At 41.3% G+C, this 15,261-nt stretch overlaps 1 protein-coding gene across 1 annotated transcript in view; it reads left to right on the top strand.

Annotated features, from left to right (window-relative positions):
• The first annotated feature begins 5,819 nt into the window (after positions 1-5,819).
• The window catches only part of LOC111147332 (paraoxonase 1), a 31,956-nt gene continuing 22,514 nt past the window's right edge, over positions 5,820-15,261 (top strand). The window contains exons 1-4 of the mRNA XM_022503325.1: positions 5,820-5,893; positions 12,189-12,259; positions 13,754-13,809; positions 15,038-15,205. Coding sequence (XP_022359033.1) covers positions 5,820-5,893; positions 12,189-12,259; positions 13,754-13,809; positions 15,038-15,205 — 369 coding nt within the window. The remainder of the gene's footprint in view (positions 5,894-12,188; positions 12,260-13,753; positions 13,810-15,037; positions 15,206-15,261) is intronic.

Genomic DNA, 15,261 nt, shown 5'->3' with positions numbered 1-15,261 from the left:
AAATTGCTGGTAATAAAAAGGAATTCTAATTTTAAAAGCTCTCATAACCTTTCATAAGTTTGAAATTTTCATATTTCATGGACCCAATTTTTTATACATTTCAACATCTTCAAAATAGAAAATTAGTGTATAACTGATGGTTCCTTAGAGCTATCTTCATTTTACAATTTGTTAAAATTAACAACTATACACTAATTGCATTGTAAACTAATTGACAGTTTTTTTTTCTTTCCAATGGTACATAAAATAATAAAGTAATTGAAGGAATAAAATAATTAAAAGAAAATAATTATTTAACACTGATGACATTTTAAAGTTAATAAAATATTAAAGTAAAGTAAAATGAAGTTAGTAAAATATTAAAGTATTCCAGAGGCTCCTGTAATACTTTTCAAACATTCATTCATTTGTTAATTCAATATATATTGGGCACCTCACCTGTGCTTGCTGCTACCCCGGGCTTTGGGGCTATAACAATAAACAAGGCAGTATTATATGAGCTTATAGTCTAATGAGAAAAACAGAAAAGTAATAAGGTATTAATAATACAGAGCAGGAAGAATAATAAAGACACACAGTGCAAAAGATGTATGAAAAGGGTATTTAAGAATTAGGGATCAAGAAAGACTAGCCAAAGTAAATTCCAAACTTCTGCCTGAAAGATCAAGTAGGATTTGGTTATATCACAAATGGGGAATAGAGATGTTATGGGAAAAAAGTGTTTCAAACAAAATGGTAGGTGCAAAAGCCCAGAGCAGCATTTCCACAGACCATAGAACTTTCAAAGTAACTGATTGAAGATCATGAATTATTCAAAGAGTTTTCACTTTTCTTTCAGACAAGGATTCTTAATATCTAGCCTTGGTCACTAAGGGCTTCAGGGATGGACCTATGAGACAACTGAAAGCTGGAATGAGTGTTTTGTATATACATGAACCCAAGGGCGAGGTTTACTGCATTCGGCAGAGTCTCAAAGTTAGTTGAGTCCCTTCAGAAAGAGTTAAGAATGATGGCTCTAAGTTCTCACAGGGTAGAGCAAGTTGGAAAGGATATTCATATATTGCCTAATTTATTCAATAAATAAATTAGTAAGTTAATAAATCAACTGGGTCAAAGGAGGGGGGCATGGTATCTCTTGTCTACTCCCCAACTCAGCCTCCAGTCCCTGCTCCTCCTGCCTCCTTTATGCCCCATCCCCTGCCATTTATTTATTCATTCTTTCATTCCTTCTCCAAAGTTTTGAGCACCTACTGTGCCAGAAACTGTTCTAGGAGTTGAAAAGAAGGCAGATGACAAATTAGTCAAGGTCTGCGCCCTCCTCAAGTTTACATGCTGGTGAGGCTGCCCACAAGTAAACAAAAAGATAAACAATTTGGTTCCATAGGGTGAAGAGTGATGCAAAGGCAGGGATGATGGAGTCCTTAACAACCTCTACAACACACTCTTAGTCACGACTGACTGGGGCACCGTGTGGGAAAAGACTCCTGGAAACCCTGTCTTGGCAGGCAATAACCCTTAGTTGCTGGATCATGACAAATTATGTATATGTGGAGGTGGAGGGAGGGTTCTAGCAGAAGGGGAATGGCCCATGTTGCAGAGGACTTCTTGCGGGGGGGGGGGGGCCTGAAGTATTCACCAACCAGAACAGAGATATGTCACTATTCTAACAATCAGTAACTCTGCACTGGCATTAACCAGTGACTGATGTCTTAGTGACTTATGGTGGGCAGAGAATGCAAAGGGCATTATAGATAGTAACGTTGATAATGGCCTCTCAGACAAGATCTGAATGACAGAAAAGAAAAATTCAAGGAGCAGTCAGGAAGCAGGTAAGGATGGGGAGAGCATTCTAGCCAAAGGATAACAAAGGCAAAAATGATGAGGTGTAATAAGCCTGACAGGTTTACAGAAGGATAGGAAGGCTAATGTTGCTGGAACATTATGCCAAGGGAATGATAAGAAATTAGGTCAGATGACAGGCACAGGCCAGACCTTGTATGACCTTTTAGGCCATGATAAGAAAGTAAAATGAGAAATGGGGAAATGATATGATCTGAAGTACACTTTTAAAAGCTTACTCTAGCTGCACTGAGGAAAATGGATTGGGGGTTAGGGGGAGAAGAGTGAAGAGGTTTTCTGGGGTTGTTTTGTTTTGTTTGAGCCTAGAGACAATGGGAGCCTGGATCAGAGTGACAGTGGTGGAAGTGGAAAGAAGTGGGCTGATTCGATATTTACTTGCAAGTTGTGGGTTTTAAAGATATGTCACACATTCTTTGATATACCTTCCCTCAAGAGGTGGAGCTTAATTCTTCTCCTCTTGAATGTGGACTGGAGTTGTTTGCCTCTAGCAAAGAGAATATGAGAGAAGTAAAGAGGTGTCACTTTTGTGGAAAGACTGTGGCTTCCATTGTGGGGCATGCTGTCTTGCCCTGTTAGTTTGCTCACCTTGTGGAATGTCAGCTACTTTATTATGCTACAGCTCTGTGGAAAGTCTCATGAGGCAAGAGACCAAAGACTACCATCAACTACGTGAGTCATCTTGGAAGCTGATTTTACCTCTTCCACCAACCCCCAAGTGCACCTTCAGATGAGGGTAGATCTTTATCAGCCAGGGTTCTCCAGAAAAACAGAATCAATAGTTTAGATGATAGATAGATAGATAGATAGACAGAGAGATAGATAAAGAGGAAATTTACTATGGGAATTGGCCTACATGATTATGCCACAATATTCTATCTGTAAGCTGGAAAGCCAGGAAATCCAGTGGTATAATTTAACCCAGTCTGTAGGCCTAAGAAATAAGGGAGTCACTGACCTAATTTCCAGATTCTGAAGGTCCAAGAACTGGAAGATTTGATATCCAAGGGCAGAAAAAGATGGATGTCCCAGCTCAAGTAAAGAGAGAGAATTTGTCCTTCCTCCACCTTTTTGTTCTATCCAGACCCCCAAAGGATTAGATGATGTCCAGGCACATTAATGATGATTGATGGTCTTTACTCAGTTTTTTTATTCAAATGCTAATCTCTTCCAGAAACACTCACAGACACACCCAGAAATAATTTACCAGCTTCTGGGCATCCCTTAGCCCAGTCAGGTTAACACATTAAAATTAACCATCGCAACAACTCTGGCTGGCAGCTCAGCTGTCAATTAATGGAAGACCTTTAGCCAGAGATACCCAGTTGTGCCACACCTAGGTCACTGACCCCCAGAAGTTATGAGATAATAAATTTTGTTGTTTTTAACTGCTAGATTTTGACATATTTGTTCTGAAGCAATAGATAATAATACAGAAGGAAGGCCTAGGGCACTGATTAATATATTTGGTGCAAGGAGTTATTAGAGAAAGGGATGGGTGAATGTAGCTGTTTAGGTTTTGGATTTGAGGGCCGGGAGGATAGATGTGCCATTTACTGAAGTGTGGAGAGATTGGAGGACATAGCATATTGGGGTGGGGACTCAAAAGTTCTGCTCTGGACACATTATAAGGAGACTACTAGACATTCTAGTGAGGGTATAAACCAGGCATTAGTCAGGGAGCACAAAGTGAGTGCTCACCAACCAACCAGTCATTAATGTTTAATAAACAACCATTCTTTGAAAGGCTCCATTCCATGCTTTGAGGTCATCACAGGAAATAAGACAAAACCCCCAAACTCAAGGAGCTTCCATCCATGGGACAGCAATAGACCACAAATGTATAAGGAAATTAACAAAATGATTTCAAAAGCAATGAGTAATGAAAGAAATGGGATAACATCAAAAGGTTGCTGGAGGTGGGGTGTGCTACTTTGGCTAAAAAGATCAAGGATGATTTATTAGAGCCACAGTAATAGGCTTGAGGTAGATGGGTATATTTTGGAAACACCAGCATAACAATCGTATCTAAATCCACTGGAATTGACAGAATCACATCAAGAGAGAATGTATAGAGAAAATATTTTAGAACAAGTCCCAGGGTTTCATAATTTAGAGGTCAGTGACATGAGGACACTGCAAATATGAAGAAGGTAAGGAAAAAATTAGAAGAGGATGGGATCACAGAATCCAAAACAGGTAAGTATTTGAAAAGGGAGTTGTAATCTGTGGTCAATGTGGTTACAAGTTGAATATGGTTACAGTGGAGAAGTAACCACCAGATTTGATAACATGGATATTATGGGTGGTTTAATAAGAGTAAGTTCTACAGTTGAGTCAAAGGAACACAAGCTATACTAGAATGGGTTAAGTAGAGAATGGAGATATTCTCTAAAGTTAGTTGCTGAATCAAAGGATCATTTTCTGATGCTCATAAACAATGAGTAAGGAATTTGGGCAGGGCTCAGTAGGTTGATTCTTCTGCTCCACATGGTGTCAGCTAGGGTGACTCAATGGTATTCAGTTGGTGGTTTGACTTGTCTGGAGTCTAGTCTTCTGCCTTGGAGGAGATGGCTAAAGGTCTGATCACTTTCCCTCTCCATGGGTTCAGAACCTTTCCTTGAGCACTCCAATAGAGCGATCAGATTTATTATGCATAAGTTCAAGGTTTAAGGGCAAGTGTTCCAAGTGACAGGAGGTGGAAGCTGTTGGCCTCTAAGGCTGTGCCTGCAAACTTGAATAGCACTACTAAATTTTATGAATTAAGGCATTCACAGGGTCAGCACCCACTTGAGGGCAAGGTCCTGTGCCCACTCCTCAATAGAAGTATCAAAGAATTTGTGGCCATCATTCATCTGTTATAAGAGGTGATAAAATGCAAGCAGCGACTGTTGGCAAATCTTTCAGAGGTTTTGAAAAAATAGAGAAGAGCAGAGGAAGAGGGAAGAGTTAGAATGTGGAGTCAAAGAGCATTTTCCCCAGAACTGTGACCCTAAAGCATGTTGGTATCTGATTGCATTATTCCAGAAAAAAGGACTAGATCGGTGTTGCAGGAGAGAGAAGTTGCAGTGGGGGCCAAAATCCTTGAAAAGGAAAGAAAGGGGGTGGCTGGGCTTTAGTGAAGCAGGAAACACTTCCTTCATGGTAACAGGAGAGAAGGGAGACATAGGTATACAGGGGCATCTCCTTTCTGGCTTTGCTCAGGTGTCCCCTTAACAGTGAGACTTCTCCTGATTCCCGTTCTTTAAATGGCACCTCAGTCCTCCTCCTTACATTTCTTCTGTGGTTTATTCTTTTCCTTAGAATATGTGCATATCCTTAATGCATACCTGCGTCACCCACAGCGGTAGTGATGTGTTTTACTGATCTCTAGCACACAACAGGTACTCAATAAGTGTCCGTGAGTGCCCAGAATGAATGAACATCACAGTGATGTCCTTGCTGAGCTGCGAGCTCAGGAGCGTTGCTTGGAGATGGAGATGCTTGAAATCCAGGTGTTTGAAGGTGACACACAGTGGCAGCCTGGTGAAAATGAACTTAGACCTTAGGGGTTCTAATCACAGCCCTTTCTTCCTTTTGTGCCTTTTCTGGCTGAATCACGGTGATCACATTACTGAACCCCTCTGAGCCATAGGGATTAGAACCTTGTTGGCACAAAGTCAGCGTTCATCAAAGCCTGGCTCTCTTTTCCCACAGCTCTTCATTTCCACCAACGGGCATGCTCTCCGCCTCTTGTCAGGTCTGGGCAGCTGCTCTCCATCTCCTCTCTTTAAAATCTCCCAGGAGAGCACGCAACTCCTGGTCTCTGGCGCTGATCCCAAGCCAGTGCCCTCGGTGCTGCAGAACAGGAGAGGAGGGGCAGGGAGGCTGAGCATGAGTAGCCCCAGTTGGGCTCAGGCTGCACGCAGGCCAGTCTCCCGCGGTCTGGGTTATCAGCCCAGTCCTCTGTTCCTGTCCGAGCCATGGCGAAGCTAATGTTGCTCACCCTCCTCGGACTGGGACTGGCACTCTTCAGGGACCACCGGGTTTCTTATCAGTAAGTTGGGTTGTGGTGAGGGCTGCAGCCCAGGTCCTTACCACCCTGCCAACCACAGAACTGCCCCTGATATTGGGGTGTAGTCTTTTAACCGAAAGTCCACCCAGGTAAGTTTTAGATGCACAGCCTGCAGGTTGAAAACATGCCCTTGTTCACCGTCTGATAGATGGAGGGAGGAGACACATCACACAGGTGTGATAGCCAAGTCATTGGCATACACAAATGGATTTTTCATGAAGATCCCTGCTTGGCTACAGAATCCCTTCTTATTCTCGCTTCAAGATAAATCACCAGACCAGGGATCTCCCCTGAAAATTGTGTCGGTTACAGAAGGAGCTGCCCGGTCATGGCCATAAATCTTTCCCAGACTGGGTATTCTCAATTTGAGGCCACAGGGAGATGGAAAACGCATGGCGAGCAGAGCAGGTGGGAGCAAACATATGCTGGGAGGTCCTGCCGCTAACTCTTAGGTGCTCCAGTTGGGTAGGGGTAGGGCGGGGGGAGCAAAGAACCCTGGCACCGGCATTTGATGTCCTGGATTCTCCTCTGTCCCTTACATTATGGGATCTTGGGCAAATCACTTTCCGTCTTGAACACTTTCTGCTTCAATAAGCCTGAACCAATAAGACATATTTATTCATCCTGCCTGGGACACAGTAACTATTCAATGAACGTTAGTGCTCTGCTTTCCTTAAAGTACTTATAAACCCTTAGGTACTGTAAAAGGGGAGGGGGTCGGTTGGTTTTTAAGAATATTTCAGTAGTTTCGTCGTAACTTCGCAGGGGTTCAAAGTCTAGAGAACATTCTAATTCCTAAGGTTTTAGTCAATATCTTGTTATTTACTTTGAAGTAAAACATTACTAAAAACCAAATTGAACATTTTAACCTTTTTAAAAAATTTTATGACCCTAAGCTTTTCTTTCAGAATAATTTTTTTTACAAACTATTAGTTTTTTTTCTTCTAATTGTTGATTATTTTTATAATCACAAACTATTAGAGAAAAGTAACAGTGATTTGGGTTTCAAATCATGTAAAAATTACAGTTTGAGGATTTTCATTAAACATAGTTCTATTTGATGCTACAGGAGAAACTCTCTCTATATTACTATATCTATTTTATTTAATACATATATATTATACATATTAATACATATATACATATAAGTATATGTATATATATCTTCCCCCAGCATATGTGTGGGTCGTGGTATTATCCTGGGATGAAAATATATGAGATATAAAGATCTAATCCCTCTTCTGGGCTTTATCCTTTCAATTCTGCCTCTGTACCTGGGTTTATTCTGTTCCCACTTTTCCAAAAGTTCCACACCAAGATGTCTTCTGAAGGATTGCCGATCTACCCAGAAGGAGTGAGGGTCTGTCTTTTTGGTTTATCTTCTTTAATTTACTCTGAGAATGGAGACTGTAGGCATTTTGCATATTTTTTTTGTATAAGCATAGCTTTACTACTCCAACTCTGAAAAGTTTCTCTCTCAACATGTTGTCTTAGCTTATGTGATTGAACCTTAGTATTTCCCCACATTTGTTCCTTAGAATATGAGCCACAAGACTTGCTCCACAAAAACAAAAACAAAAAACAAAACAACAAAAACCAGAAACAAAAAACAAAAAGCACGTCCCTTGGACATATCAATTTGGGATATGTTGTCTATTGTAGCCTTTTCCTAGAGATTGGCAGTGCACTCTGGCATAATGAAAGCTTTTGAAAAATCCTTCAGTTACAAAAAATATTCTGATTTTAGAATGGAAGGGGGATCTAGAAGAACCCGGGGAATGGGAGCAATGCAGGACCAAGAGGATGATGGTTATGGAGATGGAGGACAGAAGAAACCCAGATAGGAGAAGGAAGGGAAATTGCACCCACTATTTGAAAGGCCGTAACCCTCAGTCCTCAGAGGAGCTGTGGACCAGATGCACAAGCACTGGCTGGGAGCTCGATCTAATGGCACAATCCTGGGCCTCACCCCACACTACTGAATCTGAATCAGCACTATTTAACGAGCTCCCGCGAGGGATTTGTATGCACTTCTTTAAAGAACACTCAAATCCCACATCGCCCATGTTAGAGCCAGATCAAGAGATCCTGGAGGATCTGTAAATTACCTCTGTTACCATTTAGAGGTAAGGCCCTTGACTTCCAGAGAAGATCATGAATCTGCCCAAGGAAGAGATTATGTCCTGAGACCTGCATGCAAACCCCCATGGTGGAGACAACCTTTGTTCTTCAGAGATCCAGTAGACATGACGGGGGGAGGTTCACGTGAGATTCTACCGGTCTGGGGCTAGAGGAAACTCATGGAAGGATTTAAAAGGTGTCTTGAAGGGGTTCCCTGATGCCTTCGAGGTGGTAAGAGCCCCGAGGAAGGAACTGAGAGACATCCCCTGGATCAGTAGTCTCCCCTGGCCAGCTCTGCAGTCGGCTGTTGTGACCTGGCAGGGCGTGGTCAACCAAGGAATGCCTTGGACTAGGCTCTAAGCAGCACCCTGGGGGTGCGGAATGTTGCAGCCCCTCATCTCTAGGGCAACTCCTCCATTCCTAAGTTGCTGCTCGTAACGTGTGAGACTACTGTTCCCCTTCATTAGAAGGAGCCTGCAAAGCTATTGTTAGCATTTCTGTCACGCCACACCCACTCCACATTCCGCACCGCGGTGGGAAGAGGGCACTGGTGGATTCCAGCAGACCTGGGCTGAATGCCACTTCTGCAACTTCCATGTCACTTTACCAGGCTGAGCCTGTCTCTCCACCTAAAACTTATGGGATGATAGTACAGATCGTAGTAGGATAAATATATGAAATCTGGCGCATGAAAGGGACTCTGTAAATGTTAGCTTTATTCTTGGCCTCTGCTATTGCAAAAATCCACCTGTGAATGATCCCCCTAATGAGTGATATTTGAATATATATTAGGATAATACCTCATGTGACCCTAGGCTAAGGATGAATGAATAACTCTCCAGCCTTCCCTATCAATACAACTGACACCACTTTCTCCATCTGATGCACCAGCCTCACAATTCCACAAAACAGTTCGGCAGATATCTACAGGTGACCTTCTCTCTGCCGGTGCTGGGTCCTTGCTGGGTCACAGGGATGAATAGAATGCAGTATTCACTCACAGATTTCAGAATTTACTATGAACCTCAAGACCAAAACCAGTAACTGCAAAACAGTAGGGTCAGAGACTTGATAGATGTGTATGAGGAGGTTCATGAGGATAAAAGAGTTATTAGTCCTATCACAGAAGACCAGGAAGAGCTACAGAAAGGCATGAGAAGGAGTCTTTCCCCTGGGGTTAGGAGGTATGGGCTTTCTAGGCGGAGGGAGAAGCAGGAACCAGGGAAGGAGGTATGAAAGTGATGTATAGAAAAGGGCCCCATATCACAACACCTCATTTCAAATCCCAGCTCTATCCTTTGAAATGAGCAACAACAAGCAAACTACGTAGCTTTTCCATGCCTCAGTTTTCTTACCTACCAATCAGGGAAAATAGTAATCGTTGCCTCAAACGGGATGAGGAGATTCATCGGGAAAGTTTGTATGAGAGCCCTTAGCATAGTGCTTGGCACCCAGTAGATCCCAGTAAGGAATATTGGAGGAATGAGGAGTGTAGAGTGGCAGAAAGTAGACGGAGGAGACTGAATATGGCCCCAAGGAAAGTTCCAGAGTGGATTTCCTCATGCAAAAGATCCTCTAAACTAAAGATCCTCACTTTCTTCTGTGAGAAGCAAGCAGGTATTTGTGAAAAATAATTCCCAGCAGGGACTGTGCAATTTCTGGCCAGACTTCAGAGGCCTGTGAATCAGAACACATCACAGACATTGAATTTTATCCCTTAGATATGGAACATTTGGATTTAATTAAGCCCTTGATCAAGCCAATTATCAGGAAATAATTGGGATTAAGATAGAAAAATATGAGCTGGATTATACTAACGCAGGCAGAATTGTCTTCTGATGCTCCCCCTGGTTTTAAGCAGCGTTCCCCGTGCGTTTGGAGCAGAAGACCGAACGTGAGCTCTACCTTCACGCTTGGGTTCCAATCCCAACTCAGTCACTTCATAAGCTCGTGGATTTGCAAAGCCCCTTAAACTTAGTCATCCATAAAATCAGGGAAATAATACCTCAGGGAGGGGTTTGAAGATTAAATAAGAGTGATACAGTACCTGGGCTACAGTAGTGATGATTATTCTGTTAAGACATGACTTGTTTTGGGGCCACAGATTTGAACTCGAAGCAACTGAGTGCTGATTTCATGCCTCCCTAGCTACCCCAGGCTCCTGTTGACTGTGATTATTCTACCTTTTCCTGGTCAGAGATTGTTTTCCATGAGAGAGAAGTCTGAATCGGGATAGGGGCTGGTGGGTTCTGCTTCTCTCTGTCTTCTGTGATCCCATCAGACTTGATGGGTTTCGTGACCAGGCTATGGGCCAGTACTTCCCCTGTGCCTTTGGCTCTAAGAAAAGCTAATTTGCCTATCCTTGGTATTTCTCACAAGTCTTGGCCCAGTCAGTGATTTCACATTATTGAATCTTTCCTATGGGACCTGCAACTTTAACATCTTTTGTGCTGTCCTTTGAATCCCTTGGGGGCACTTTACAGGTATTCACTGAGGTTTCCCTAGACCAAATGTTTTTCAAAATGGTGGTTCACAAATCAAATTTAGTAGATTGTGGCCAGCATTTTAAAATGAATGAAATAGAATTGCATAGAAAAGTTAAGAATGTATTATATGTATTAGGATATGTAGTCTTTTGTGAACCTGTTTTAGGGCGTGTGTGTGTTTGTGTGTGTGTGTGTGTGTGTGTGTGTGTGTGTGTGTGTGTTGACCACTCAAAATGTTTTTCCTAATGCGTCATCATTTTCCCTTTTATTTCTTTATTGTGAACTTTTATAATTATAATATCAGATTCCCATTGTTTTAAATACTTGGTAGCTTCTCAGGTCACGGGGACAGATCCCAACTTTCCCTTGAAGTCTCCTTTGTAAATTCAAGTTCACCAGTCAGGGAACCACCCTCTGCTCACAGGCCAGGCCTTCTTCAGCTAATCGTTCATGTCTGGAGCTCTAGCACCTGGCCTCGTGGCTCTCCACTCTGGTTGTGCTTCAGGATAAACTCTGGTTTATCCTGTTAACAATGATGAACAAAGCTGATGGCTAGACCCCTCTCCCAGCCTCTTAGGTCAGACCCTCTCCAAAGGTGGAATTGATGGCCAGTGCCATGGCCATAGGAACATGTTGCATTTTTTTCTGGATAAAAGGTGGGGCACCCTAAATTCCTATCATTTTATACCATCTCAAGAATTTTATCCAGAGTGTCCCCTAGCCCAACCTCTTCCTATGTGAGACTAAATTATTAGTAAGGCAAGTGAGGACTTTCTCAGCCTATCTTTAGCCAAATAAGATTTCTGGGCATTCTTGGATAATTGTTGCTACTCACTAAGACCATACTGTATCATTAGTTCTCAAAACAAACAAACAAACAAACAAACAAAAAAACAATTGTTGATTGCTTAAAAATCTTAGCCATGCTGATGTTGTGGGCAAGTTCTTTTAAATGCCTCAGCTGCAGCCTTGCTCTGCTCAGGGAACCAGCGGATGCATCCTTCCCACATCTGTCCTTTTTGCCTTTGTCCTTCGCTCAGATGTTCCCGGGGATGTTTATGCACTCAGATTTAATAAGTTTAGTATGTGTGTGTGTGTGTGTGTGTGTGTGTGTGTGTGTGTGTGTGTGTGAAATGTCTTTTTATATGCTGGCCTTGGGTATGATTTTCTGAAGTTATAAATCCTTTAAGCACACCTGTGTTTTTCAAGGGACACACCCCAAAGCAGATGCCCAGTCCGGCTTTGGAGCCAGATTGGGCAGATGGGTAGGAGGCCCATCTGTCAACAGCCCTAAAACATCCATGGAGTAAATTGGAACCATGTTGCTGTTTAACCCAAATTTCCACATAGGACTCCTTACACAGCTGATGAAATAGTCCCTATTCCTGCCAAAGTGCGCAGAGCTCTGGAGAGGACACGATGTGTTTCCTTTGTGGATCAGTTCACCTCGGCTAAATAAACACTGAATGCACCCATGAAGCCCCACGGGTCTTCCTCTGGCCTCATCTGGTAGAATCACTCGGACTCCAGGGGCAGCTAACCCCGGGCTTGCAACTCGGGCAAAGTCCGAGTTACTGAGGAGAACTTTATTGGGCGCTAACTTTTGCAACTTAATTGTAATTTCTGAATAGTTTTATGTGTGTTTTATTCCTTTTTTTATCCTCCCCCAGAACACGACTTAATGCCTTCCAAGAAATAACACCGGTTGAACTTCCTAACTGTAATTTAGTTAAAGGAATAGGTAAGTATGAAAGGGGAAGAAGTATCTCACTGAAACTTGCAGTATTATCTTGCTACTGATTTGATTAATACACCTATTTAATTTTGTTCAAAAAAAAAAGAACCACAAACCAGGAGAGAGTGATTAAGTTAGTAGTTAATTATAAATACCAATGTACTCAACTTTTGACTTCACCAACATATGGCCAAAGTATTGACGATTTTTCATAGTTTGCTTTTGTTTGGTCAGTTTAGCAAAAACAGTAGTGGGAACAGTGTTTGATTTTACAGTAATATAACCTGAGGACATCCCAGGGGAGGGACAGGGGAAGGAGAAAAAGCAGTGAGTAAAGGGATAAATTTTAAAAAGCTCTTACACACCTTGGCAGTTACCAAAGGCTTTCCCTCATCCATCTCTCTTTTAAATATTGGGGAGGAATATTTTTTCCCAGAAGTTCTCAGTAGATTTCCCCTCAGATCTCATTAGTCAGAGATGGACAACAGGCCAGTGCCCTAGCTGCAAAGGAATCTGGGAAAGTAATTATTGGGCTTCCGTTGTGGAAGGCAGGCCCTGTCAGCAAAGATAAAAGGCTAGGGGAATAGCAGCTGGTAGGCATCCAACAGGGAGTGTCACAGGGCTCAAGTCCCCATCTTGTTTCCACCAACCACCTTTGTTATTTGAGGACAACTTGTTTCAGATCCACACTTTTGTTATGTTTTGTTTTGCTCTGTGTAGAATTATTTATCTCTGTTGACTAAGGTTGGAAAGGCTAGACCATATGACTTACTCAGTCACATCAATAAGGTTAGCCAGCTATCTTACAGTGCAATCTTTCTCTAGAAAATAAATGATATTGATATTAGCTATCACTTGATATTTGAAAAACAAACATCTCCACTAAGAGTATCAATATAAAATCAAAAATCTCATTTGTCTCTAGGTTGATTGAGATTTTAAAAATGTACATGTAAAGTATAATTAACTTGGTGATACTTTACTGATGGTTATAATTAATAGTAGATGTGTATCTTGCATATGAAATGTATCCCCATTTTACCTGAAGCATTTGGAATCTGCCTATGTTTCCAATATGGTTCTCAAAGAATTTATTGGATTTGCAATTAGGTATTAATAGGTATTGGTAGTTTACACTGTGTCTTTAACAAAACAGCAAGCTGTTTTCAAATTATTGTCCCTTTTATAAATTTTGTGAATTTCCATGAACTTTATGTAAGACATTTCAGACGCTGAGAAAAAAGTTCTAGTCCATGAATTTAAAAAATACATATTAAGTGTAAATTTTAATTATACTTAATTATATCAATGTCTTCTAATTTTTATAGAATCATACTAGTCAATTTGAATAAGTAAATGTAAGAGTTAATTATTCTGAACCTATCAGATAAGAACTAAATATGTAGCCCCATTTTCCAGTTAAGATCGATAAAGAAAAGGATCGCTAGCTCCCTGTAATCGTCTGTAACAATCTGTACTCACTATTCTCTTTTCTGGCAGAAACTGGCTCTGAAGACTTGGAGATACTTCCTAATGGACTGGCTTTCATTAGTTCTGTGAGTGTTTTTCTTCTTCTACAGTGCTCTACACCATTTTCTAGATCCAACAGCTTAAGTCTTGTTTAAGCTTGCTATTTACCAACACTCACCTTCAAATAAAATAAGCAGCCATATGGCTCAAAAAGCAAAGTGTATATACGTCCTACACTGGTGTTAAAATTATTGCCATATACCTTCTATGCGTATTTGTACTCCTGTGTGTACACTGAACTCGAATATTACTTCATCTTCCATTGTAGCAAATTGTGAGTCCAATAAATTCAAGAATGGCTTTCCATCAGTGGTCTATCACTTGAAGGATTTAAGTGGCAGAGTCAAATATTTACTGAATTAGGTGTATTTTTTTTTATATACCCCTTCACATGTCATTTCAATTTTACTTTTTTCTTTTACACTTTTCAAAATGAGCCCTTTAATCTAAAATTGTTGATAGGCCATCCCACAATTTCCACACTTTGAAGAGTAAAGCCACCATGTTTGTTGAAACTCTTCTGCATACAGACCACTGTGGTAGTGACATAGCTCAAAACAAAAGAAGTCAACACTCTTCACTGCCTGTTGTCATTTATTTAGTCCAGTTTTCTCCTATGAAGATGGAGAACAAGTCATCCTCTCTGGCAGACTCTTGCAATCCTCCCTTTTAAAAGCACCAGAATAACATATTCTAAGCAAAATCTATATGGGACCCCAGCATCCAAAAAAAAACAAAAACAAACAAACAAACAAACAAACAAAACCAGCTGTGTTGTTCTAATTGAAAACTAAGAAATAAGTTGTTTCTGGGTTCACTAGACTTCCCCTAAAACTCTGTCCCTGAGATGCTTCCAAGGAACCTGCCAGGAGACGTTCTAAAAGCCCATGTTCTCCTAGTATTCCTTGCTTGTATGATTGAAGCCCATTAGCAATTTCCCATTCAGTCTACTTCTCCATTTTTTATCTTTCTCATGATTTGGGAGCTGTGGTATGGGACACACATGGCTTTGCTGCCATGGAAACGGTCCGAGCCAATGTGTTGTGTGGGGTGGCCTGATGGAGCCACTGAATTCCAGAAGCCCTCATGGGCCTATTGCACAAGCCAACCAAGAGGCTTCCCTTGTGGCCCTGTGACTCGAAGCAGATAGTATGAACCCGTATGCCATCTACCACCTCGATCAGCTTTTGGAGTACTTGTAATGTGCCTGTTTTTTTTTTTTTTTTTTTTTTTTTCTCCTTCGTGTTTTATAAGGGATTAAAATATCCTGGAATAAAGAGTTTTGCATCTGATCAACCTGGCAAAATTCTTCTGATGGACCTGAATGGAGAAGATCCAACAGTGTTAGAACTGAGGGTCATTGGAAGTAACTTTGATCAGTCTTCATTTAACCCTCATGGGATTAGCACATTCACAGATGAAGTTAACGCTATTTAATGCTCATGAAAAACAAAACCAAAATTTAAAAAATGTTAAAG

The sequence above is a fragment of the Enhydra lutris genome, unplaced genomic scaffold, assembly GCF_002288905.1.
Source record: "Enhydra lutris kenyoni isolate GAN:26980312 unplaced genomic scaffold, ASM228890v2 scaffoldscaffold16, whole genome shotgun sequence".
Taxonomy (NCBI): Eukaryota; Metazoa; Chordata; class Mammalia; order Carnivora; family Mustelidae; genus Enhydra; species Enhydra lutris.
The sequence above is the reverse complement of the archived record's forward strand: the minus strand, read 5'-3'. Positions and strand labels throughout refer to the sequence as shown.